We start from the raw sequence: 27,789 nt of genomic DNA on the forward strand, positions 1-27,789 counted from the left end.
CCAGACCCCCTCTGATTGGTGGATCACCAGAGAAGAGGTCCTTCCCAGGGTTACTTAATGGCTCCCCTGAGGGTGGGTTCTTAGATTCGTCCCAGCAACAACTTCTAGACCGGCTGCCGGTCGTCTGTCGATGGTGGCCAGGACCAAAGAGAAGACTGCGTTTGCCAAGACTTGACGACTGGCGTGGGACAACCCGTGGAAGGGTCCTACATCATTGCCTGGTCTCCACAGCTGCTGCTTCAACCTCACCGTGCTACAGCAAGAACCTCCTACAATGACTGGTATTGCGCTCCTGTGCCTCGTGATCACCTCCTTGTGGTTTGGACTTTGTTCCTTCTGCTTTCTGGTCCTTCTAATCTGCGTTCCACGTCCTGGTCCATGAGACTCTGTAGCTGCTGATCCTCACGAATCTCAATTGGCATCTACAGGCAGTTCCAACATCACTTCCTCTCTATTAACCTGGGCTCCCTGGTGTAGGTAATCTGGTTTACGGGGTATCCATGGGTGGGGTGGCTCTTAAACCTTCCTTGATCCCAGTGGTTCCTTTGGGGTCCTTTGGAAAGGGTCCTAGAACTGTAAAATTCCAATTGTGACTTACCCTGTGCTATCCTATGAACCTTCTTGGGTGCCTTGGGGTCCCTGGCTTCTCGCTGAGGGTGGTTCTGTGTAGCCCCTGAGGTCCTCCATTCTTGAATACTAGCCCAGGTTTGGTGCTTACTTCACATCCCACTATTTTACTATATGGTTTAGCCACCCAGTTGGGCCCTGTTTTTCTATGCTACCTACCTCTTTTAAAAATATTCCTTGTTTGTAATTGATATCACCAAGTAGGAGAGTTATAAAATTAGTGTCTAGTGAGCAGTAATGAATATTAAGTATTTTTCTACTCACCTGGTGTGGTACTTTGTGTGAAAAGCTTAGTGACTACTTTGGTTGTACATGCAATTGCTTTACACCCTCCTGGATAAGCCTTAGCTGCTCTCCACAGCTACCTCTTGAGAGCTCTGGTTTTCAGGGACAAACACTTTCACTAAGGTTTGCCTGGACACAGTGCCTCACCATAGGTGGACACTTTAAACTGAGCTCGCCTACTGCAAAAGCCAAGCTCAATCTTGTAGAATCTTGCTACCAGAAGATGGAAAAAGAATTGAGCTCACTGACGAAAAATATATTCTGGCATCATGCCTTAAAGGAGAAATGCAGGTGTTCTAGCTTCTGTGGTATTCAGTCTAACTAGTTGCACTGCCCTGTTTACATCGTTTTTTTCCGTATTTCTCTTTTCTGTTTTGAAAAGGCTAATAAAAGACTCTTTCCTAAGATTAGTGACATTTTTAATGCATAATTTGGATTGTTTAAAAAAAGAGCAAACAAGAATTGGCCTGCAAAGCCTTAGGATAGGCTACCATTTATATATTTGTTACTAAATAGAAGTTACATATTTAAGTATTTTTTTTGTAACGTGATCCAAAATCAAGGGCAGGCAAGTCACTGTTTTTAAGTGATAAGGAAGGGCCATTCTTTTTTTGTATTGATGTCAGCGCCAAGATGCTCAATTGCAAGTGGCTGTGTACGCTACAAGTTCTTCATTCATTCATTTAAGATCCCCCAAAGGGCAATTACAATAATCCAGTGTTTAGTAGAAATACTGACCATATAGCATACAACACATTGTATTGTCTCTTAAATGGTACAACCTTGCTCAATGTTACTCAATTTATCAGCTTCAGAAAGATTAATTGTTGAGTTGGAATCAACACACACACACTGCTGCTGTAGGCACCTGCAACGTAATAGAAACTCAAATGGAAAATTAGCAGTAGCTTCCAATATACAAATCAACATTTCCTCATAAAAACCATAGAAATACACGAGTCTGTAAAACAATATTTCAAATGCATGTTTATTTTAAAACGTTGGTGTTTTTGAGACGTAAAACATTCCTCATCTTTTCTGAACTTTGGTATTCGGTTACCGGGGTCTATCAAGCACAGCTTGCAGTGTTTTTAGAAAAAAAGACGACACGTAGCTCTTCAGTATCCTGGTTCAGTGACAGCAAGAGCCATATAGCATCCAAATAAGATGTTGTTCTTTTAGGAATAAACTCACTTTTTCAAAAAGAATAAAAGAAAATGTGTTTGATTTTGTTGTAAAAAATGTATTGAGGAAACTCGTCAGAAAATAACACAAAATTAGAAAACTATTGATATCAAAAGGATAAATGGAAAATAACACTATCCTTTCCAGAAATAAAATAGCAAAAATACTATTTAGACAAACCAGTCTCACTTCCTTAATGAGACGCGCGTGGCAAAAAAGAAACCTGCATTTCGTAATATTAGATGTCTGGTGAAATACAGCGCCAACTGTCTGCACAGTCACTTCGAAAGTGAACATGTCTGCCACATTCTTCTGGAGCTACTTCTGCAAATGATTGAGTGAATTGCAGTGTTCTGCGTTGTATGCCACACGGAGTTAACTAACTCGACCTTTTTGTTCACAGAGAAATGCTGCCTTCTTTGTAACTCTATGTAACTAAGTTTTGCATTTAGGAATACCTGACAAGGATTTAAACAACAAAAAACATGCACAATTGTGCAAAGTAGGGTACATTGTGTCTGCATTTATTAATAAAAATATGTTCATGCTTAAGTGCAGGAGCTATAATGCATGTACAGTACAATATTGTAACTGTTGAAGATTCAGTGAATGATAATGCTGTCGAGTGAGAATGAGATAGTTTACCAGTGTACACAAGAGGGGAACCAGAAGGCTTAAGAACTAAACAAAATATCTGAAGGCAACATACGAATTTCCAGTATTGAAGAATTAGGCAAAAACCCAAATGAACTACAAAGCATTTTCAAGCTTGAGGTAGCATCTTTAGGAAATATCGCACACAAATAAAATAAAAATAGTGCATATTTTGCTTGAAACAGGGATACTACAAAGCCTTCATGTACATAAACTTTTCCATGTTGATGGTAGTGACTGTTCTCTTGCACTTTTTTAACTTTAGCCCTGTAGGATGTACAAATACTTAATCAAAAGGAAGGCCTCCTCAAGTCAAACATGCAGTAGGACTTGGAACATATTTACTAGCAAATAAAGACTAAGTGGAGTGAAAACAAAAAATTGTATTTTGTCTGAATGGATGTACAAATATGTAAAAAATGAAACATTCAGTTACAGCTAACTTGAAGCGAAAGAAAAAAGCTGGCATTCCATTTTTAATACTCAGCAAAACTGCACATTTCTTTTAAATCAACAGTATCCATTTTGTGTGCTTTAATGCATTGTAAAACGTGTGCCAGATGAAAAACGAGTATCATGTGTAAGGACACCATTAACCACTAAAGGCTCCTCTCACTTCACAAAAATCACAAACCAAGTCGGAAATATTTCAAAAAGTCTCTTGACGACACAATCTCTTTAGCCACTTTGCTGCTGAATTCTCATATTTGCCTCTCCCAGTACATAATATCATTAAGCAATTTGCAATCCTGTTTGTGGAAGGAGGAACTCTCCATGCTAATATTTACTGAGAAAAGAATCAACTTCACAAATAAGTACCAAAAATAGAAAAATGCGACATTTAATATGACTTGAATAACCAACTTACCTTTGACAGATAAGTGAATGGAAAAGGGACTATTTTGTACGAAGATGTAATGGCATTTTTACTCCAATAAATTGTGTTTCTTCAAGTAAGATCAGCTGTTATGGTCAAGGCACACTCTCCCATCCACCACTGCTTGTGTGAACATGTAGGCGTTTCAACGCATACCTGGCCCTCCTTTACCAAACATTAGCACGTGAGACAGGACAGAACATTTGACTAAATATCAAGTAATGAGCACCTACTGAAATACACGTATGCTTGGCTTCTTGTGACAGATGGCGTGGAATGCTGGGAGTCTCAAATAAAACATTAAAACCATGAATACAATTTTTTCTGGAATTTGGCTGTTTTGTTTAATGCAGAACTGATTATAAAGAGAGCAATCATTATACTACTTCAGTAAAAGTAGATAAAACTCGAAAATACCCCAATGGTGAACACACCACAGTTTTTCTAATGAGAACTAAAAGTGTTATTTTAGCTAGTACAATAAAATATGCACAAATCGAATCTTTTGCTGAGAAGGAATAGAATGTTGGTGCAAAGTGAAGTAAACATTCAGCATCTTGTCCCACTGATGATGTACTGACATTTACATGTAAAAACGAACCTTTGAAGTTGTAGCAGGCATGAAGCAACTACACTTACCTGTAACATTTTCTCCAACATGAAATTCTCAACACATACTACCAACTTTCTTTCATAATGGTGATGTTATAATATAGATACAAAACACATTCTAAACCTATATCCAAAGGGTTTGTAACATAATCTTAAGATCTAAATTCTGCTGTAGCAGAGAACAAAAGGAGTATCCAAAGTTTTAACAGTTGGTAATCTATGTCAAGAACTGGAGAAAATCTGTACAGGCAAATTGTTTATTTATAGCATATTATCTTCCCTAAGAATCCAATCTAGTTTAGAAAGCAACCAAGCAGTTTTAGATTCTGACATCAGCAGAAACATAAAGGGTCAGTAGTCGGTATAATTCAAATAGCAACTTCCTAAACAGCTTTCCAAGAGACACTTGCTGAGGGAAGCAAAACATGTTGATTATCTATCTGGGTAGACTTTAAACCCTTGGAAGAGAGAGGAACATAACTGATCCCACAAGATAGAATAACTTTCTTTTTTTGTAGGTGGCTTATTCAGAAGAAAAAGATCTAGATTTCTTGCATGTAGTAGAGTTACAGCACTAGCCTGCTCTAATTCTGTTCTCTTAAGATGTCCATCCAAAAAGCATCAGTGAGACCAGGGAAACAATACAGGGAAACAGATTTTCAGGGTTAGATGGAATTTCAAAAACACAGTGAAGAGAAAGTTCAGAAGTAATATTAAGAGAACTTCCTCCGTTTCTTTGGCGGTTATTATAGGACAATAGTTCTGGGTCTGTAGCCTAACGGAAAAGAAAAAGCAAATATACGAAATGCATTCCATCAATCACTGCAGTTTTCTGGAATTACTTATATGGGTCTGTGTTTCTCTCAGTGTTCCAAGTAAGTTTGATCACAAACATGAGAAAACATTAGGGTAGAGGCTATTTGCGACCCCAAATAAGAATAAATAATTGGGAGTTCACAGCATGAAGTGAAGTCTCAAACATTTCCTAATCCACCACCTCCCCTAGACCATGGTGGATTATTGTTACTAAACTGTCAAAAGCAACATAAAATCTATAAACCCTTCCACCTACTTGGTGATATTAAATTTGTTAGTTTTTCTAAACAAGATGTGCAAGAGAAAAGAAAGAGCTAAAAATGTTTACCATGTAATGGTGCAATTGCGGGTAACAAGGGAAAAAGAAAGGCTTTCTACTTTTGAAAAACATGATTCAGCATATAGATCTCAATAAGTTTGTGGTTTGAAAGCCAATGCTACATATGCAAAATAAAAACATTTGCTTAACTAATTCAATAAAGGCCTTCAGAACCTCTTGTGCTTGTATATGCCCACCATACAACGGGGTGTCAAAACTTGCAAAACAACTTACTGTATTATTGGTTGGAAAAATTAGCAAACAATGTGGGATTTGGATATCAACCGGAATATTTATGATGCAAAGCAAAAGATTTCAGAAAACTGAAACGGCACTCTAAGGAGACAGAAAACTCAGAGAAGATGCCCAGCACTATTATTCCTAAATGTCAGACTTAGGTTAAAAACTCAGAAGATGTCTAGGGACATTACAAGATAATGCAGCTACGATGTCATTAAGCCTGGATCCAAAATAGGCCAACAGGGAAAGAACAGTTTGAAACAGAAAAAATGTATTAAAAATAGTCTGCAAAGAAGCAGCTCAGTGTATAGCTCTAGCTTACAGGACAAAAGTCAAGTACAAGCCCCACCTTGCATGTGGGTCTGATGAACGCCTGGATAAACTGCAGCATAACAGGCAGGTAGGGGTGAAATTAACAATATAACAAGAAAAGTAGCACAGCAAGTAAAACCATCACAACAACACAGATGTAAGCCAATAAATAGCATCATAGAATGGGGATAAGAAAAGACTAGGGTGACTGCCATTCTGAAAAAATGTCGAGAGCTTTAGTTGAGACGGTTTGCTTTAGGGACTGCTCAGGAATAAGTGAAAAAGTGTTTGATAAGAGGGGGATCAGGCTCTTCAATACCCGGAGGTGAATGAAGGTTTTCATTGTACATTATGTTTCTATTAGGTAAATAATGTGTACTTTCGTCAAAATACACAATGTAGTATTCCTGTATTGTTAAGATCACAATCACTAAACATATTTCATAATAAAACAGAAGACAGTGCAGTGATAATTTACTGTAGAGTTAAGAAGCCTTGGTGGCTACAAACGATTTAAAATCTTGAGAGCACCGAGCAGATTTCAGCAGCTTGTGCGCTCAGAGAACACAGGGCGGCAACACAATTGCAAACTCCTGGAAAACCAGATCTGTTTTCAATCTCTACAATTCTCTTTCCTGGGCAAATCTTAATTACTCAAGCAGCAGGAACACTATTCACATTCTGAGTGAATGGACCTGGTATAATTACTTTTCAGAACTAATTGGGAGCACAACATAAACTAGACTTTAAAAGTAATATTTTAATATCCAATCAAAGAAAAGTAGAAATCATTGACAATGTCAGTCTCTTGGATCCCTTTTGTCACTCAGGAGATCTACATAGCATTGTGTGTTCAGTTTGCACTGGCTGGAAAACGAATCTAAAGACAGGACTAACAGTACAAGCCATAAATGTTTTGCATACAAATATTTACAATGTGGCAAAAGTAATTCAGGTTTCTGCCCGGTTGATAGCTGGGAAAAAGAGTTAGGTATTCCTATTTGTTAATAAGACCTTTATAAATGCCCCCAGATTCCACTTGCAACTCCAGAAGGACTCTTGCTTCATGCTTTGTTCAAAGACGAGACCTTTAGGAGAAATTTACAACTGTAATTAAGAGAAAACCTTGAGGCAGAAAATGACGGAAACTGGACCCAGGAGATTCATGATGATTTTCGAAGGGCTCTGGGAAGCTCCTGGTAACAGCTTTAGGCAGAAAAGTGCAGAAGAGAGAGTGGGAAAAGCCTGATTGACAACGGAAGATCCATCACAGCAAGTAGCTGTAACTATCAAAGAAAGCAGTGCGCATCGAATAGAGCTGAGTAGCCTAAATCTTTCTTGTGCAACTGGTCCAAATCTCCTCAAACAGAACAGATCAGACAAAAGCAAGTGAAAAATGGAATGCCTTGGAGCAAACATTAATTCTAAAGTAGTAGTTTTAACAAGACGTATAAATAAGGACGACAAATTATGCAGTTTGAAACGGATAAAATCAGTCACGTGGCATAGTTGTCACTGAAAAGCCACAAAAAAGTTGGGAATCCAGCAACAGTTCAGAAGTCCTACACCAGCATACCACAACCTGATTCCTTTAACTTGAGAAAAACGTTCATATACTGTTACTATTTATTACTGGAATCAATCCATGATTCCTCTCACGGACCCAGATACATTAGTGAAATGCAAGATTTCTCATGAGGTGGGAGGATGGAAACACAATATTTTGTGCACAGACCAACTCACTTCTGGGAATTATTCTAGTTATATATATTTCTGGGGCATTTTGCCCTGTTAGTAATGTTTCAGGATCATATTTGGGGCAATACTGTAAGTCAACTATGTATCAAAATCGATAATCAGACTTTCCAGTGCTTAAATACGTTGACTACCATACGGTGAACTATAATGCCTAATACACATTTATGTGACAATAATAGTGAGTGAAAAATAGGCCGAAAGATGTCATAACTGTAAATTATTCTAAAGCACATCAATGAAAAGCAAAATGTTGCCAACATTTGTAATCTTTAGATTTGAAAATATAGTTGACAAGGCATGAAAAAGAAAAAAGGAGGGCAACCTGCAATAGACATTTCTTAAAATTACAAAATAGTTTGTTTTCTTTAAAAATGTTTTAAAAATAATCAATTGCAGGGAGAAATAGAGCGAGCACTAAAGGATAATTGTAAGAAGGAGGAATATATTTCTTTAGTGACAGAAAATCTGAATAAAACAGATACAGATATGAAGTAAACTAATTATTATACAAAACTGAAGATTGCCTTCTGGACATGTGTGCTAGAAGACGACTTGGGCAATGGGACGATATTTGTATAAAAGCCAAAAAGGCCACTTGTTAGCGTGAATTAAACTTCAACATTTATAGAGAAATATACCCCTCCTCCTAGTCAGACTATAACCATTCATCGCAAGTACCATTACAACACTTATTAAAATAGTGTTTTCATTATAATTTATCCTTAAGTGAGTCTTTTCTTTTTTTACGCTGGCTAACTGCAGTTCTTATTAAACATATATCGTACAGCTCAACATTCAAACCTTTGTCACTTCGGCACAGAAACGTAGGAATTGTACTTACAATATTATGAACAGTCTATTATAGAAAACATTTCTGTAGATGTAAAAGTTTGTTGAAAACCTCTTGGGGTTAGTTACTATTTTGTAATACTTTGGGCTTTGTATCAGGCACTTAAATGGTTGGAGTGACATGCCATTTGAACCAGGCGAGTGAAAGAAAGGTCCATGCCCCTCTTATTTTATAAATACTAGTAGGTCTAATAATGTGAGTTCAGCAGCAAAGTGGAGGCACAGGTTGAACCCCTACCATCCTGTGCTGAGACTATTTTCTTTTTGCAAAATGCCCATAACGACGGTAGTAGTAACTGTTCCGTAGTGCCCATTTTCCTTGTGTGTTGTGATGCAGATAAGAGGCTCTTCTCTGTCTTTTACTAGGAAGGCACTGAGGTATGGGGTGCCTTAATTCTCTGGATCCTTTATGTCCAAGCTGGAACCAAACAATGACACCAGCTGCTCCTCGTAATGAGAAATATTCCTTTTCATAATGTCCATACAGGGTCCAAGCAACCTTTCGAATGCCTGCACATCCATAACTATTTAAAAAAAACAGAAAAAGATGCACATACACATTTTAAATAACATGGCAAATTTTGTGAAATCAAATCGACTTGCTTTCAAAATCAAAGTATCACATTTATCACAGATTTAATATATCGGAGAATGTTTTCAAATGTTAAATAAAGTACAGTGCAGTTTTATTAACAGTTGAAGCAACGACATCAACTTTAATCATGAAAAAATACATTCATGGTAAAACTGATACTTGGCTCAATTACCAAACGTGTGACTAAAGCGCATGGGGGGCAGATTACTGGATGACTTCAAACAGGACACTGTAGCGGTAACATGAGGTCGCCGACAGAGCTACATCTATCTGTAGGAGTACCTAAAACATTGCAGCAATTAATTTACCTAACTGTATTAATCATCATTTGGCATTTGACAGCCTACAATACAACGAATTGAGGCCCAAGGCCTGAAATGGCTATAGGAAGACAAAGATGTGCCTTCTTACCTCTCTCGTATACATACTCGTACTCTATTTGTAAAGCACAAAAATCCAGTATCAGACACTACCTCCGCAGCACACAAAGCAGAATCACGGTTTAAAATCCAAGGTCTCAAACGAAAAATGTCTATGTAGAAGTACAGGAAACATAAAATTAATGGATCAAAATGATCTTGAGGACAAAATGAAATTAAAGAACAAGTTACTTACCTTCGGTAACGATATATCTGTAACAGACATAAATTAGTTATAGATTCCTTACCTTAGAATTACCCCCAGGCGTCAGACTGGATCCGGAGATTTTTTCTTTAGCAGTACCCCTGCGCATCGGTCAACTGTGTCCGTCGTTGTCGCTGGAGTGACTTTGCGATTTCTACTTAGACTCCGCCCCTGCGCGCTGACGTCCGTTCTTTACACGATATTCCATGCCTGAAGCACAGAGCCATGCAAGACACTGACGACTGGTGCACATAACAAGGGCCCTGAAAGGGAGTACCTTACTCTAGAAGTCAGTTCGCACAGCGGAGAAGATGGACGGGGCGGTAAGGAATCTATAACAAATATATGTCTCTTACAGATGAACAAGTTACTTACTGTTAGAAAGGCGACCCCGGGGGAGGCAGAAGAGGTCTGACTGGCCACCCCTAGGTCCACCTCTCCTTCGAGAAGTAGCCGAGCGTTACGGAGGGGCCTCCGGAATGAGGGCCCTCTCCGAGGATCGTACAGCCAAGTAATCACAACACTACAAACGGGCACCACACAAAAGATCAAGTTCTTAAGCTTTTATAAGTAGAAAAGGTTGCTGGTTCTTGGCAGTATATACAGATGGATCGAAGGATCCGTAAAGTCTCGGCAAAGGGGGTAGGTAGCGGGACAGTCTAGTTCTGGGCGGAGGAAGGGATACCCTACGCACAGCTCTCAATCCTCGAGCTGGGGGGTTCCGAGGGGTTCTAGCCGCGGCAGCGCCAGCAGGCCCTCAGGTGGTTCAGCAAGGTAGGCCGCGGCAGCGCCAGCAGGCTCTCAGATGGTTCAACAAGGGAGGCCGCGGCAGCGCCAGCAGGCTCTCAGATGGTTCGGCGAGGTAGGCCGCGGCAGCGCCAGCAGGCTCTCAGATGGTTCAGCAAGGTAGGCCGCGGCAGCGCCAGCAGGCTCTCAGATGGTTCAGCAAGGTAGGCTGCGGCAGCGCCAGCAGGCTCTCAGATGGTTCAGGTTACCGGGGATGAGTTCGTCTGGTGTCGGCCGTGACAGCGTCAGCAGGGCTTCCAGTCCAGGATACAACTGACGTCCTAATCCAGGGCTGGCCCAGATATAGGACTGGAGTCCTTTGATGTCCAGACCCTCGCGCCTGGGGGTCAGAGGGGCCGGGATGATGGTGTCCAGACACCCAGCAGGGGGGTGGAGCCAGCACCCAGGGAGGCCGGAGGGCGATCGAAACCAGGCGTCCGGGGACGGCTGGAGGGCCATCGAAACACACTGTTCTCCGGGATCTGTCGAGTGGCCACTCGACCACCTGGGTGGATCTTGGTGCCTCGATGTCTGGGCTTCGCTGGGGCCGGGGCCGGAGCAGAGGCCACGTGGCCGTGACGTGGTGGGCCCAAGATGGAGTCGGGCGCGGCCTCATGCTTAGGTCGTGAGGAGCCCACGATGGAGCCATGTCGGTAGCGGGGGTCCGGGATGGTGGCCGGACCAGCAATGTTGGGGCGTGCAGTGTCGGGCAAAAGGGCTGCCCGATGCTGGGTGGAGGGCCAATGTCGTTCTGGGCTCGCCATGCGGAGGGAGTAGGACCACGCCATGAGGCCGGGTCCAACACGCGTCCCCCCCAGCTGAAGGCAGGGGAGAGTCACCCATCTTCTTGGGGATTCTCCTCGCCGAGGCGGAAGAATCGGGACAGGCCGTCAGCATTGGCGTGGTCGTTGCCGGGGCGATGCTCCACAGTGAAGTCCATCCCCTGTAGCGAAATGGACCAGCGCAGCAGTTTCGGGTTTTCTCCCCGCATCTGCATCAACCACCGCAGGGGCCGGTGGTCGGTCTGTACTCGGAAGTGGGTGCCGAAGAGGTAGGGCCGGAGCTTCTTGAGGGCCCACACCACGGCGAAGGCTTCCCTCTCGATGGTGCTCCATCGCTGCTCTCGGGCCAGTAGGCGTCGGCTGATGAAGGCCACAGGCTGGTCGATGCCTTCGGAGTTAACTTGGGACAGGACCGCCCCGATGCCGTGCTCTGAGGCGTCGGTTTGGACCACAAACTCTCTGCTGTAGTCGGGGGCCTGGAGCACAGGGGCGGTGCACATGGCAGTCTTCAGAGTTTCAAAGGCTGCCTGGCACTCGGGGGTCCAGTGCACCTTCTGTGGTAGTTTCTTTGAGGTCAGTTCTGTGAGGGGCCCCACAATGCTCCCGTAGTTCTTTATGAATCGCCGATAATATCCGGTGAGCCCCAGGAAGGCGCGGACGGCTGTTTGGGTGACCGGGGGCTCCCAGGCCCGGATAGTGTCTATCTTTGGTTGGAGGGGAGCCACTTGGCCGCTCCCCACTTGGTGTCCCAGATAGGTCACGGACCCTTGGCCTATCTGGCACTTACTGGCTTTGATGGTGAGTCCGGCCCGCCGAAGGGCCGTCAGGACTGTCCAGAGGTGGGTCAGGTGCTCATCCCAGTGGAGGCTGTACACTGCAATGTCGTCGAGATAGGCGGCGCTGTACTCCTCTAGACCGGCCAGCACTTGGTTCACTAGTCTCTGGAAGGTTGCGGGTGCGTTCTTCATGCCGAAGGGCATCACTTTGAAGTGATAGTGGCCATCTGGTGTCGAGAAGGCCGATCGCTCCTGTGCACCAGGGGTAAGGCCAATCTGCCAATACCCCGCCGTGAGATCGAAGGTGCTGAGATATTTGGCGGCCCCTAGGCGATCGATCAATTCATCCGCCCTGGGGATGGGATGGGCGTCGGTCCTGGTGACGGCATTCAGTCCCCTGTAGTCAACACAGAACCGGAGCTCCGGAGCGGCTCCGGGGGGGGGGGGGTCTTTAGGGACCAGGACAACGGGACTGGCCCAGGGACTGTTGGAGGGTTCGACTACCCCCAGAGCTAACATCTTGGCCACTTCGGATTGGATGCAGGCCCGGACCCGGTCGGGTACTCGAAAAGCTCGGTGTTTTACAGGCGGGCTGTCTCCTGTGTCTACATCGTGGACACACCACAGGGTGACCCCCGGAGTGAGGGAAAACAGATCCGCAAACTGCCCCAGCAGCTTCCGGCAGTCCTGTTGCTGCTCTGCGGTCAGGGAAGAGGAGAGCGTGACCCCTTCGATGGAGCCGTCTTTCTCGGTGGTGCTGAGGAGATCTGGTAGGGGTTCGGAGTCGTCCTCAGCTCCGTCATCGGTCGCTAGCAGCAGGCTCAGTTCAGTGCGTGCAAAGTGTGGCTTGAGCCGGTTAGCGTGCAGAACCCGGAGGGGATTCCAGGGGGACTCCATGTCCACCAGATAGGTGACTGGGCTCTTGCGCTCCACCACTTTGAAGGGCCCCGTCCATTTGTCCTGGAGGGCACAAGGCTCGACCGGGGACATGACCCAGACCTGCTGGCCCGGCTCGAATTCGATGGACGAGGCGTTCTGGTCATACCAGCGTTTCATCTCCTCCTGACTAGCCTCCAGGTTGGCCTCGGCAAGTTCCCGGAACTTCCGAGTCTGATTGCGGAGGGTCAGGAGGTACCGGTAGACATCGGGTGGGGCTTCTCGAACTGCTGTCTCCCAGCCTTCCTTGACCAGGCTGAGGGGGCCTCGGACCGGGTGTCCGTACAAGAGTTCAAAGGGGCTGAACCCCAGGGACTTCTGGGGTACCTCTCGGTAGGCGAACAGGAGGCAAGGTAGCAGGACATCCCATTTGCGCCGGAGGGGTTCTTCTAAGCCCTTGATCATCCCCTTCAATGTTCTGTTAAATCGTTCCACTAGTCCATTTCCTTGGGGATGGTACGGGGTGGTGAATTTATAGGCGACCCCGCACTGTTGCCATAGGGACCGCATATGCTTCGAGATAAAGTTGGAGCCTCGATCACTCACGACTTCTCGGGGGAAGCCGACTCGGGAGAAGATGCTCATGAGGGCTCGGCCCACCACGGGGGCTGTGATGGTTCGGAGGGGAATGGCTTCGGGATAGCGGGTAGCATGGTCAACCAGGACGAGGATGAAGCGGTGCCCCTGCAAGAATCGAGGGTCCAGGGGCCCTACGATGTCTATCCCCACTCGCTCGAAGGGGGTAGTCACCACGGGGAATGGCTGGAGCGGGGCTTTGACTTTCCCCCCCGCTCTTCCCGCTGGCTTGACAGATCGGGCAGGTCCTGCAGTGGTTAAGCACATCGGTGCGCATCTTTGGCCAGAAGAAATGGGTCACCAGGCGGCTGTAAGTTTTGTCCTGCCCCAGGTGCCCGGCGAGGGGCACATCATGTGCTAAGTTCAGGAGGAAATCTCTGAATCGGAGGGGTACGATCAGTACCCGGCCGGCCCCTAGTTCAGCAATCTTTTGTTCACTGTAGAGGAGGTTGTTGTCCCAATAGATCCAGTGGGACCCCGCGGGGTCTCCAGCTGCTTGGGTAGCGGCTTGCTGTCGAATCCCTTCGAGGGAGGGGCAGGTTTTCTGTTCCTGCTGGAACTGTTCGCGGGTGGGGCCACCGTCTTGGCGCCATTGGGCGAGTTCCGGGAGGTGGTCGCGCTCGGTGAGATTTTCTTGGTCGGGCCCTTGGGGGCCGTGTTCGGGGTCGGCGTCCTCGGGGGCGGCGGAGGGGCGGGCCACTCCGGCTCCTCGGTGGGAGCTTCCCCCGCTGGGGTGGCGGCTCGGGCGGTCATGGAGCGGGTGGTCGCACAGACCCACTCGGGAAGGCCTAGCATCCCCAGGTGCTCTCTCCGTTCGACGTTAGCCCAGGGGGAACTTTCTAGGTCGTTCCCAAGGAGGCAGTCCACGGGGGCATCGTCGCGGACAGTCACTTTCAGCACGCCCGACACTCCCCCCCACTCGAAGTGGATGCGGGCCATCTGGCACAAAGTCTCTGAGTTATCTGCGGACCGGACTGGACACAGGACGTTAGGAAGGATTTGTTCCGGGGTCACCAGATGGCAGCGGACCGCTGTCACGCTGGCCCCAGTGTCACGGAGGGCTTCGGTCCGGCGTCCATTGATGGTGACCCACTGGCGGTATTTCTTGGTGTTGCCGGGGATCGGGCCTCAGGGGATCAGGTCGTGGGTACCCAAGCATGCTAAGGTCATTGCGGCGGGCTCCCACTCGGCTTGCTCGGGGTTGTCGTCCTCCTCCTCACTCCTTTCTTCACCCAGGGCGGCGGCCGCGATCTGGCGGGTTGGGGGACCGGTGGTGCCGGGTCGCTGATTCATTGGGCAGAGGGGGTCATTCGCATAATGACCCAGTCGCTGACATCTGTGGCACGTAACGTTCGGGCGGGGCCCCGGTCTGGCTGGGGGGCCCCCTCTCTGGCCCAGGGATGGCGACGTGCAGGTGGGGGAGGACCCCTGGGGGACGTCTCGACCCCGGCTCTGGACTACTCCGCCGCCTCGTGGTCGGTGGTTCCCCGGGGATCCCCGGCCATAGTCTCCCAGTGGACTCCGGGGTACTCGGGTGCTCACCCATCTATCCGCCTCGACAGCGAGTTTTCGTGGCTCAGTCAATTTGCTGTCGAGGAGGTGTTGCCGGAGTTCGATGAAGCAATTATTGGACAGATGTTCCCATAGAATGAGGTCGATCAACTGCTGGTAGGTGGTGGCCTGACAGCCTCTGACCCACCCCTCGAAGGCTCTGCTGTAAAAGTTCACGTACTCCACCCACGTGGTACCGGGGATTTTCTTGCAGTCTCTGAATCGCTGCCGGTACATCTCGGGGGTGAGTCTGTAGCGAGTGAGGAGGGCGATATTCATGTGCTCGTACGAGGTCATCTCGGTATCAGGGAGCTCCAGCAGGGCGTCCCTTCCTTCGTTGATAAACTTCCCCCACAGGCCGGCGCCCCAGTCCTTGAGGGGTACTCGATGGGCGGCCATGGCGACCTCGTTGGCTTTGAACCACTGTTGGATGTCGTCGTTCTTATAGTACTCTTTGACGACATCCTTGGGTATGTGCACCTTCGTGTCCACCGGCGGGGGCGAGGTCTTACCCCCGGCGATGGCAGACTCGTTTGCCTTAGCTTTAAGTTCCATTTCTTTGAGGACGCGCTCGTGCTCGAGCATGAGTTTTTTCTCCTCGAGGGCTAACTTCCTTTCTGCCAGTTGGATTTCTCCTTCTTGTCTGAGTCGAGCAAGATCCAACTCGTGGAGCCGGTTCCTCTCTCGTTCTCGGGCGTCTTCGTGGGAGAGGCCCGTGTCTGGGTTTGCGGGTCTCCCTCCCGCTGGGTTCGTCTCAGCCTCCGGGCCTCCGTTAGGGCCCGGGTTATCTTCACTCGAGGGTGGAGCCTTGCCGGCGTCCACCCATGCCTGCAGGGCCGATTTAAAGTCTTCTTTGGTGCTTAAGCCAGTGGTAGCGATGCCTAGCTCTTTGCAGAATTGCTTTAGCTCCTTGTGACTGTAGTCTTCCATTTTCTCTTTCTGGAATTCTGTGTTCATGGTCGTAGTGGGTTTTTCTTGGTAGTGAGTGAATTACTCTCTGCACGATCTGCGTGGGCTCGGATCCCGGCGCTTGCCACCAATGTTAGAAAGGCGACCCCGGGGGAGGCAGAAGAGGTCTGACTGGCCACCCCTAGGTCCACCTCTCCTTCGAGAAGTAGCCGAGCGTTACGGAGGGGCCTCCGGAATGAGGGCCCTCTCCGAGGATCGTACAGCCAAGTAATCACAACACTACAAACGGACACCACACAAGAGATCAAGTTCTTAAGCTTTTATAAGTAGAAAAGGTTGCTGGTTCTTGGCAGTATATACAGATGGATCGAAGGATCCGTAAAGTCTCGGCAAAGGGGGTAGGTAGCGGGACAGTCTAGTTCTGGGCGGAGGAAGGGATACCCTACGCACAGCTCTCAATCCTCGAGCTGGGGGGTTCCGAGGGGTTCGAGCCGCGGCAGCGCCAGCAGGCCCTCAGGTGGTTCAGCAAGGTAGGCCACGGCAGCGCCAGCAGCCTCTCAGATGGTTCAACAAGGTAGGTCGCGGCAGCGCCAGCAGGCTCTCAGAGGGTTCAGCAAGGTAGGCCGCGGCAGCGCCAGCAGGCTCTCAGATGGTTCGGCAAGGTAGGCCGCGGCAGCGCCAGCAGGCTCTCAGATGGTTCAGCAAGGTAGGCCGCGGCAGCGCCAGCAGGCTCTCAGATGGTTCAGGTTACCTGAGTTCGTCTGGTGTCGGCCGTGACAGCGTCAGCAGGGCTTCCAGTCCAGGATACAACTGACGTCCTAATCCAGGGCTGGCCCAGATATAGGACTGGAGTCCTTTGATGTCCGGACCCTCGCGCCTGGGGGTCAGAGGGGCCGGGATGATGGTGTCCAGACACCCAGCAGGGGGGTGGAGCCAGCGCCCAGGGAGGCCGGAGGGCGATCGAAACCAGGCATCCGGGGACGGCTGGAGGGCCATCGAAACACACTGTTCTCCGGGATCTGTCGAGTGGCCACTCGACCACCTGGGTGGATCTTGGTGCCTCGATGTCTGGGCTTCGCTGGGGTCGGGGCCGGAGCAGAGGCCACGTGGCCGTGACGTGGTGGGCCCAAGATGGAGTCGGGCGCGGCCTCATGCTTAGGTCGTGAGGAGCCCACGATGGAGCCATGTCGGTAGCGGGGGTCCGGGATGGTGGCCTGACCAGCAATGTTGGGGCGTGCAGTGTCGGGCAAAAGGGCTGCCCGATGCTGGGCCAATGTCGTTCTGGGCTCGCCATGCGGAGGGAGTAGGACCACGCCATGAGGCCGGGTCCAACACTTACCTTCGGAACCGATATATCTGTAAAAGACTTAGATTAGTTATAGATTCCTTACCTGAATTACCCCCAGGCGTCAGACTGGATCCGGAGAATTTTTTCGTCAGCAGTACCCCTGCGCGTCGAAAGGTGGCGTCGATCTGCTAAGTGTTCGTTGTTGGCGTTGTGGTCCGCGGGGCGATGTCGCGGTAGCTACTTAGACGACACCCTCACGCACTGATGTCAGTTCTTTTACAAGACATTCCACGCCAGAAGCGCAGAGCCATGCAAGACACTGACCACTGGTGCACAAAACTTAAGCCCTGAAAGGAAGTCCTTAATCCTAGAAGTAAGTTCGCAGAACGGGGAGGTTGGGTGGGGTGGTAAGGAATCCATAACAGATCTACAGATATATTGTTACTGAAGGTAAGTAACTTGTTCATTTGAAAGAGACAATTAGTTATAGATTCCTTACCTGTAGAATAGACACCTCAGGAATACCAACCCAGGAGGTGGGTCTGCAAACTAAGTTGACACCAGAAAGTCCTGGAGAAAAGAACGGCCAAAGAAGCAGTCTCTCCGAACTTGAGTGTCCAGGTAGTAATCTTTGGTGAACGTGTGCAGAGATGCCCACTTAGCTGCCTTACAGATGTCATTGAGGGGGCCTCCACCTCCCAAAGCAGAGGTAGCTGCAGTCGCACTGGTGGAATGGGCGCAAAGTCCCACTGGAAGCTCTTTCTTGGCCAAAGAATAGCAAGCCTTTATGCACAAAACGACCCACCTAGAGATGGTCTGTTTGTGTATGGCCTCACTGTTTTTGGCGCCCACATAGCCAACAAAGAGCTGGTCATCAACCCGGAATTGCTTTGTGCAATCAAAATTAAAGGAAAGTGCATGTTTTGGATCCAGACGGTGGAGCCTCTCTTCCTCCTTAGAAGGATGCGGAAAGAAGGTGGGCAAACTGATGGTTTGACCAATGTGGAAAGTAACCACTTTGGGAAGAAAAGGTCTGGTTCTTAGGACAACCTTGTCCGGATGAACAGCTAGAAAAGGAGGTTTCGAAGAAAGAGCCTGGAGCTCACTCACCCTGCGAACAGAGGTGAAGGCAAACAGAATGGCAGTCTTTGAAGTGAGAGGTGAGAGGATAGTTATGAAGCGGTTCAAAGGGAGAACACATAAGATAAGTAAGAACCAAGTTCAAGTCCCACTGAGGCATTACGAAGGGAACAGCAGGAAAAAAAAGTTGAGTAATGCCCTTAAGGAAGCGATTTACAACAGGGAACTTGAAAAGAGAAGGCTGATCAGGAAGCCTAAGAAAGGCTGAAATGGCTGAGAGGTAGCCCTTTAGGGTGCCCAGAGCAGAGCCCTGCAGGGCCAAAGAAAGGAGGAACAAGAGAACCTCAGAAAGAGGAGCCGAAAGGGGGTCCACAGCCTTAGCTGTGCACCATGCCACAAATTTGTTCCATCAGCAGGCATATATCGTTTTAGTGGCGGGACGCCTGGCTACCAAGATAACATCACAGACTTCAGAAGGAAGGTCGAAGGCTGTCAAATGTTGCCGCTCAATCGCCACACAAGGTGTAGACTGGACAGGTTCAGGTGGAGGACCGTCCCCTGCTTCGGGAGGATCAGAAGATCCTCCCGAAGAGGCAGGCTGATCGGAGGATCGATGGCCATGTTCAAGAACTCGGGAAACCGGACTTTCCGTGCCCAGTATTGAGCCACAAGAATGACTTGGGCCCGATCTCGCTTGATCTTCTTCAGCACTCTGGGAAGAAGTGGTATAGGCGGAAAAGCATATAGAAGACCGCAATTCCACTCGCATCGAAAAGCGTCACCGAGCGAGTTCAGGCTTGGAAATCCCAACGTGCAGAACTGCGGACATTGGGCGTTCTCTTCGGTGGCGAACAGATCTAACCAAGGCTCTCCCCACTGCTGAAAGAGACCTTGCACCACCTCCGAATGAAGACGCCATTCGTTATCCGTCATGCACCGGTGACTGAGTTCGCCCGCCCTGGAGTTAAGAAAACCTGCCAGGTGTTGAACCACCAGGGACATGCCCTGATGTTCCAGCCTAGTCCAAAGGCGAAGTGCCACCTGACATAGGGTCCACGACTCCACCCCACCCGTTTGTTGCAGTGCCATATGGTGGTGGTGTAGTGAAAACCTGCACTACCCTTCCTTAGACAGAAGGAAGAAATACCTTCAGTGCAAGGCGAATCGCCCAGAGCTCCAGAAGGTTGAAGGAGCCCGGACTCCGCCAGAGACCAGAGGCTTCTGGATCTCCACCTCTTCCATGTGGCCGCCCCATCCCAGGAGTGACGCATCTGTCACCATTGTGAACTCTGGTTGGGGAAGGGAGAGGGATTTGCCATTCACCCAATTTTGGTCCCTTAGCCACCACTTCAAGTGGCGTGCAGTGCCCTCCGAGATCTGAACGCGATCGGAATGATGCCCTTGATGTTGCGCCCAGTGAAACTTCAGGTCCCACTGTAGAGCCTGCATATGCCCTCTGGCATGATCCACCAGCAGGATGCAGGACGTCATGAGGCCCAGCAGCCTCCGGGTCATTCTCACCGAAATCCGGGATAGAGGATTTAACATCGGTATCATAGCCCGAATATTCTCGGACTCTCTGCTTGGGAGGATATGCCCAAAACTGCGCTGTATCCAGAACGGCTCCGATGAAAAGGAGCTTCTGAGAGGGAATCAGGTGTAACTTCGGCACGTTGATAGTGAACCCCAGTGAGTGCATGAGGTCCGCCGTAGTCTGGAGCCAGCCTGGGGCGAGCTAGCCTTCAACAGCCAGTCGTCGAGATAGGGTAAGATTGAAACCTATGATATGCGCAGATGAGCTGCGACCACCGCCATCACTTTCATGAACACCCTAGGGGCGCTGGTAAGGCCAAATGGGAGCACAGTAAACTGAAAATGCTTGTGGCCCACCATGAACCGTAGGACGGGGATGTGGAAGTAAGCGTCCTGCAAGTCCAACACTACCATCCAGTCTCCAGGGTCGAGGGCAGACAGGACCTGAACTAATGTCAACACTTTGAACTTCTCCTTCTGGAAGAAGCAGTTGACGTCCCTGCAATCCAAGATAGGACACCCGCCTTTGTCCTTCTTGGGTACCAGGAAGTAGTGGGAATAACAACCACAACCTACTTCTGGCACAGGGACTCGCTCCATAGCTCCTTTGGCCAAGAGAGCCGTAACTTCCTGACGGAGAAGGGCCAAGTGATCCTCCGACATGCGATTGAGTTTTGGTGGCATGGAGGAAGGGGTAGTCGCGAAGGGGAGGGAGTAGCGCCTTCGGACTATCTACAAAACCCACGTGTCTGACGTGATGTTGTACCATTGGGGGAGGTGATGGCGGATCCTGCTGCCCACTGGCAACTGGTGGCCCTGAAAGGTTGGACTAGGAAGGTGTGGAGGCAGCTGCAGAGAGGGCATTGGTGGACTGGCCTCGGACTCACCAGGCTAGATCCACGTCCCTGGATGCGCAGAGACTGGGTGGATTGTGCGGCCCTGTGGCCCTGGGTGGGACATGGTGGGGCACCCCTTCCGTGGCCACAAAAGGGGCGAAAGGTCGCTGCAAGGCCCAAGGACCTGGCCATAGCTCCAGAGTCCTTGAAGCGCTCAAGCGAGTTGTCTACCCTGTCGTCAAACTGGCGACGGCCATTAAAGGGCATGTCCAAAAGGGTAGATTGGACATCCACAGAGAAGCCAGAGGTTCTCAGCCAGGCGTAGCGTCTCAGGGCTACCGATGTGGAAATCGTGCTACCCAGCGAGTCGGCAGTGTACAGCCCACACCGGATGTTGAACTTCGCTGCGTCTCAACCCTCAGCAACAGCACGGGTGAGCACGGCCAAGGACTGTGCCAGGCACTGTGGCAACACTTGCGCCACCGTGTCCCACACAGAATGTGTGTAACGGCCCAAGAGACATGCAGTGTTCACCAACCGCAGTCCTAAGGTGGCGGAAGAAAACATCTTACCAAAATAGTCCAGCTTCTTGGATTCCCTATCTTGAGAAATTCTAGGGAAAGTGCTTCCTTTCGAAGAGGAGGCTTGGACCACCAAGCTCTCGGGGCTAGGTTGTTGGGAGAGATAAAGTGGGTCCCCCGGTGGCGGCGATCATTCTATCCACAGGAGCCGCTTGGCTTGGATCAGGAACTCAGGACGTCAGTGAGGGCCTCACTGAAAGGCAACAAGGGCTCCAAAGAGGCTGCTGCTTGTTGAAGCACCTTAGTCAGGAGGTTAGTCCTGACCGCCACCGTAGGAAGCTCAAGGCCCAAGGCCTCAGCAACTGCGTAGGAAGCTCCCTCCTCCGTAGTCACGGTAGGGGGCAGAAGCATACCAAGGTCTGAGGAAGTATCCAGGCCACTGGCATCACGTAACTCTTCTCTCCAGTCCGGTTCTTCAAGCTGGTCTGTCAGAGGGTCAACAGACCCCTCCCAGTCCTCCTCACCCTCCTTTGGCCACCACTCAGAGCAATAAGTGAGGCTAGGGTAGACCAGCAGTACAAAAGTACCCTCAAGTGCTGGTACCGGTGTTAACGGCTCTGTATCCAAGACGAGGGGAAGGCCGGGGTTGACGCCGGCTGGGGACACAACAAGTGTCTGAGGTGTCGTTAGAGGAATCTCTGCCAGGGGAGCTGTCGTGAGGTCGACCGGCACCGATCTGGATCCCTGGGGGCCCTGCGGTGCAGAGGCCGGAGCCGCCAGCATCGAAGGCCTAGAGCCCCCAAGCCAAGTCCGCGGGGCCTGAAGGCGCGCTAGCTGAGTCTGGCTGCCCAAAGATGGAGTGGAGAGCTTCGTAAAATGCACAAAGCTGGGCTGGGGACGCTCCAGCTCCCGGGAAGGAAAGGAAGCTCTAAGTCTTCCCAGCAGGCTACGCCGGCAGATCCGAAGGACGAAGACCTTCCGTGTTTTGTGGGCCAATGGACGGGGTGAAGGTGAAGAGTGACTGTGCTTCTTTGCCTTCTTGTGCTTCAACTTACCCGCTGACGAAGACTTCGAAGAGGAATGATGGTGGTGACTCCGCAACCGGTCCCTCGACCTCCCTCACGAGCAGCGCGGAGTGGACTGCCGGGCCTACAGAAACTTTCGATACTGCTTCCGCAAAGTCTTCGGGCTCATGGTTGCGCTCCAGGCACCAGAGGCACACGAGGTGCGGGTCCGTGACTGACATCAACTTGTGACAGGAGTCACAAGGCTTGAAGCCGGTCCGACGATGGGATTTACCTACGTGCACCACGAGTCGAACGACTCGAAAAAAATGTTGACAAAAGTGACTAAGGGTATTACTCTCTCTGGACCTGCGCTGGCTGGTGCAGAAAAAGAAAACGGATGTGAGCGCGCAGGGGCGGCATCTAAGTAGACACCGTGATGTCATTCAACAACGGATGCTGAGTCGACCGACGCCACCTACCGAAGCGCAGGGGTACTGCTAAAGAAAAAATTTCCAGATCCAGTCTGACACCTGGGGGTAATTTTAAGGTAAGAAATCTATAACTAATAGTCTCTTTCGGATAAGACCAACACCCAGTAAACTAACTTTATGAGGGTTCGACTTCAAAATCCATTATACAAACAAATAAAATTAATTTAGTTTCTTAAATTCTGAATCTCACAGTTTTCTAGCATTTAGTTAGTTGAGGGGCGCATTGCTGCCACGTTGACATAACAGACCTTAGGAGGAAGATAAAATACTAAATTATTGCTGTTCAATCTCGAGGTATTTTAGGTGGAGAGCGCACAAGTTTGGGTGTAAGATGGTGCTTTGCTGCTGCAAAAAGAGATCCTCTAGAAGTCTGATCAGAGGACGGATGCTCACGCTCAGGAGTTCGGGATACTATATTCTCTGTGCCTGATCAGAAGCCCCAGGGATGACTCGGGCCCTCTTGGTCCTGATCTTCTTGAGAACCCGAGGCAGAAGCTTTATCTGTGGAGAAGGGTACAGGAGTTTGAGGCTCCAGTCTGAGTGGAACGACTGAGCAAGCGCATCTTTAGAAACACCCATATGCATAAGCGCTGACATTGGGCGTTTAACATGGCGGTGAACAGAGTGAACCAAAGTTCTCCCCAGTCTTGAAAAATACCTTGTGCCACCTCCAGTTGTAGATGCGATTCAAGATATGCAAAGCATTGACGGCTGAGTTTGTCTGCTTTGGTGTTCAGAGATCCCACCAGGTGCTGCAAAACTAGAAAACTGTTGTGGCGCTCCAGCAAAGCCCAGACGTGCAGCGCCTCCTATTGCAAGGTCCATGACCCCACCCCACCATGTTTGCTGCACTACCACATGGTGATGGTGTTGTCCGTGAACAACTGCACCAGCCTTTCCTTGATGAATGGGAGGAAGACTTTCAGTGCCATCCCTCAGCTGAAGGAGATTGATACAGAGTGGAGACTGCGCCTAAGACCAAAGCCCTCTGATCTCCACCTTTCGGATATGGTAATTCTCAATTCCTCTCCTGCTCTTCTGGCAGATCCCGAGTCGGCAGTCAAACAATATACTTCCTCGCTTGATTTGGCAGCTCATTCCTTAGTTCCTTTGAAACGAGTCAGAACTAGAAGACTAAATCCTTCCGCCCCTTTGTTCTCTGCTGAGCTTAGAGCCCAGAAACAACGCTGCTGGAGACAAGAACACAAATGGCGTTCTGGCTATTCTGAAGCCAAACATGTCACTTACAAGAAATCTATAGCGAATTACAAAGCCTTGATTGTCAAACATAAATCAGCTTACTTTACTAATGAAATTGAAGCCGCTAATAATTCAACTAAGGAACTTTTTCCAACAGTCAAAAAGCTTACTACTTTTCCTAACTCATTCTCTAACAAATTCAGTCTATCCTTATGTAATCTGGTGGCCAACACTTTCTGGCTGAAAGACAAAAACATTTTTGATAATTTCACCTCCATATCGCCCATCTCCCATGAGCAGCCTGATGCCAGTCCATCTGTTTCACTATTATGCTCTCTTGAGAAATTTACTTCACATTCCTCAGAAGAGATTATTACCCTGATCAACACTTCTAAATAGGTTTACCCACTGATCCTTGTCCGCCCAGGGTTCTCTCCCTAGTAGCTGAGACTATGGCGATGGCCCCTATATTGGCATATATTTTTCATTTCATGTGCTATTTCTGCTTCCATCGGTTTGAAAGAAGCTTCTGTAACTCCTATCAAGCAGCCTTCTTTGGAACTTGCCGATCCGAACTATTGACCAATTTCCTGTCTACCTCTGCCCGCCAAGCTGATCAAGAAAGTCCTTAACAAACAACTCATGCATTATGTGCAAGCTAATAACCTTCTCAATGACATTCAATTTGGCTTTTGGGCGGATCATAGTACTGAGACGGTGCTCATTAAAGCAATAGAGGAAATCCGACTCTTACTAGATCAGACCGGCAGATCAGCCCTTATCTTGCTTGATTTGACGGCAGCCTTCGAACGCGGTCGACCGTGGACTGCTGATGCATCAACTGAGCAGGCTAGGAGTGACAGGCCCTGCTTGGTCGCTTCTTCATTCCTTTTTTAGTGGACGAGAACCATCCGTTCGGTTAGGCGATTTTATTTCTGACACCAATTTCTTATTGTGCGGGGTCCCTCTGGGATCCTCACTTAGTCCTTGTTTAATATCTAAGTCACTCCTTTGGCATCACTTATAAAATCTTTTGCCTTCTCGCTGACACTATATGCTAACAACATGCAAATTGTAGTCGCATTTGACTGTCGTCTCAGGAATGGCATCTAATTTCCAGGAATGTATACAGGCTGTCAGTTCTTGGATGTCCTCTAACTGTTTGAAGTTAAACTCAAGCAAGATGGAGATCTGAACTTTTGGCTCTGCGCCATCTTTCTGGTCCCTCGCTTGGTGGCTCTCTGATTTAGGTTCTCTCCCTACTCCTGTGAGGACAGTCAAAAACCGTAGGGTAATTATTAATGACAAACTATCTTATCTGGACCAGGCCAACTGTGTAACGTCTTCCGTCTTTTACGCACTCCGGCTGGTAAAATCCTACCTTTCATTTCAATCACTTTACAGAAATCATTAGTTATGTTACTTATTCTCTCTAAGATTGATTATCGTAATGGTCTTTATCTTAATTCCCATCAACATGTTAAGAATAAACTTGCAACCCTGCAAAACGCAGCGGAACGTCTGCTTTTCAAAATCCCAATGTATCAATCGGTCTCTACATTTTTAGGGAAGCTTCATTTGCTACAGATTAGGCGGAGGATTCATTTCAAGGCACTTTGCATTGTTTTTAAAGCACTTCACAATCAGGGACCCCTCTATCTTCAAAACAGCTTCACCTGGTACAAGCCTGCCAGAGCTCTCTACTCTGCCTCAGAGCTGCTCGTCGTCATTCCCAGGTTCAAGTATGTTACCTGGGGTGGTAGAGGTTTTCTTCACATGCTGCCAAACTCTGGAACAACCTCCCTCTTGCCATCAAGGCTCAAGCAAACCTTCTGGCCTTCAGGAAGTTGCTAAGAACTTGGCTGCTTTCCACCCTCTAACTCCTTTTTTCTTTCTGTGTCAGCCTAACTATTCTTTCTGTTCTTCCTTTGCAGTTCTGCTAGTGCCAAGACGCCTCTGCACGTTCTACAGAACTTCATAACATGTCTGCCCCAACTCAGGAGTGAGTCATCACTGTCAGCTCTGGGTGGGGATGGGAGCAGGGTCTGCCACTGTCCCAATCGCCGTTCGCCATCGACCAGTGCAGATCTTTTGCAGTCTCCTTCGAAATATGGACCAGGTCAAAGATTCCTCTAGTGCTGCACCGACAGGGACTTCAGAACAGTACTTGCATGTACCACTTGACGTGCATCACCAGCCAGATTTATTTTATTCATTTTTATTTGAAATGTTTATTATAGCGCTGGCTAGACCCGGAGGTATCAGAGCGCTTTAGATGAGAATGGACATAGTTTCAGAACATTGTTATATCAGTTACAGTTACCAGTATATGCTTAGGAGAAAAAACCAAAAACGTAATCTTACACAATAATATAAGTTATTAGCGAATAGTATATCCAAGACACGGGAAACATCCTTTACAACGCAACTTTTACTCCGCACTACCATTATGACGCAGCTATACCAACGCAAGTCGTCCCAACGACTTGCACTGGAGGGCGCTGTAGGATAGGGAATAGTTTAATTTTCTATCCAACACCTTCCCTACTATCCACGGGGACTGGAGTTCGAATAGAAAATTAAACTATTCCACTATCCAGCGCCCCCCAACACAAGTCGTTGTAACGACTTGCGTTGTAAAAACTGCGTTGTAATAGCATGCGGAGTAAAAGCATGCGTTGTGATGACATACATCCCCAAGAAACACATCTTATGACGAGTGTAAAGTAGTGGAGGAAATGGTAAACAGGGGAGAGCAGACAGTCAAGAAGACCTGAACGGGGAAAAGTACTCTAGGGGGAACAAAGCAGTAAGATAGAGACAGATAAGACCGTGAAAAACAATGACTGATGTCCGGCTGGGTAGGTGACGGCTGACGGGTCGAACCAGAGACAGACTCGTCTATAGCTGCATAGGACAGCTCCACCGGGCAGCGGCCAAAGGGTACTCGGGTAAGTACAAACAGTTTTAGTTTTAGCCTATGGGGGCAACCTCGTAGTTCCAAAGAAAGTCATCAGTCCTAATATTACAGGGAGGCCTCGTCCGCCTCGTCTTCAAGCTCGCCTCTTGGTCGGAGGATGTAGGGAGGGATCACTGGTGATGTCAAAGGAAAAAGGTTCCCTAGCAGTGGAAGTAGTGGAAACGTCTCACTCAGAGGGGTGTTATGTATGTAGAGGTGTGTAGCAGCAGCCAATGACTACGAATTCAAGAGCAGCTATTAAGGACACAAGGGTTTCAAGGAATGCTGGGTTAGCTTCATGCTATCCCGCTAACACAGTGCATCAGCTGCTGTAGGAAAGACTGCTGTATGTAGAGTGTCGTCTCAACAAGTGTTGGGCGCCATCATGACCGCAGAGCACTCGGCAGCCTCAACAAACGCAGCCAAAGTGAGCAATTGAGAAGCTGCAACGGATCAGGGGGCCATTAATGAAGGAGTGCTGTACGTTAGTGCTCCGTATTGCACACAGTGAGATGAGTGCAGAAGAGGTTCGGATGGGGGAGATTGCAGCCACCATATTAGGGTCAGGCAGGTACAGGCAGCATATCGGGACCGAGGACAATGCTAGAATCCGCAACCAAATGGTACCTTGAGCAGAGGAATACAGATGGATTCCCTCATAAGAAGCAGCCGCTCTGAGAAGGAAACAGATGTCCCGCTGGGATGGAGGAGCTGCGATCGATCGGGTGCGTCCGCCATTTTCGCGTTCAGATGCAGAAGGCTATCAGTCCTAGCAGCCTAGGAGTCACTCTCACCAAAATCCAGG

The 27,789-nt window shown here is 48.5% G+C and overlaps 1 protein-coding gene across 1 annotated transcript in view; it reads right to left on the minus strand.

Moving 5' to 3' along the window:
* Nucleotides 1-1,874: 1,874 nt before the first annotated feature.
* The window catches only part of PRKAR2A (protein kinase cAMP-dependent type II regulatory subunit alpha), a 610,052-nt gene continuing 584,137 nt past the window's right edge, over nucleotides 1,875-27,789 (minus strand). Inside the window, exon 11 of the mRNA XM_078661792.1 lies at nucleotides 1,875-9,058. Coding sequence (XP_078517918.1) covers nucleotides 8,925-9,058 — 134 coding nt within the window. The 3' untranslated portion in view covers nucleotides 1,875-8,924. The remainder of the gene's footprint in view (nucleotides 9,059-27,789) is intronic.

The sequence above is a fragment of the Lissotriton helveticus genome, chromosome 9 (assembly GCF_964261635.1).
Source record: "Lissotriton helveticus chromosome 9, aLisHel1.1, whole genome shotgun sequence".
Taxonomy (NCBI): Eukaryota; Metazoa; Chordata; class Amphibia; order Caudata; family Salamandridae; genus Lissotriton; species Lissotriton helveticus.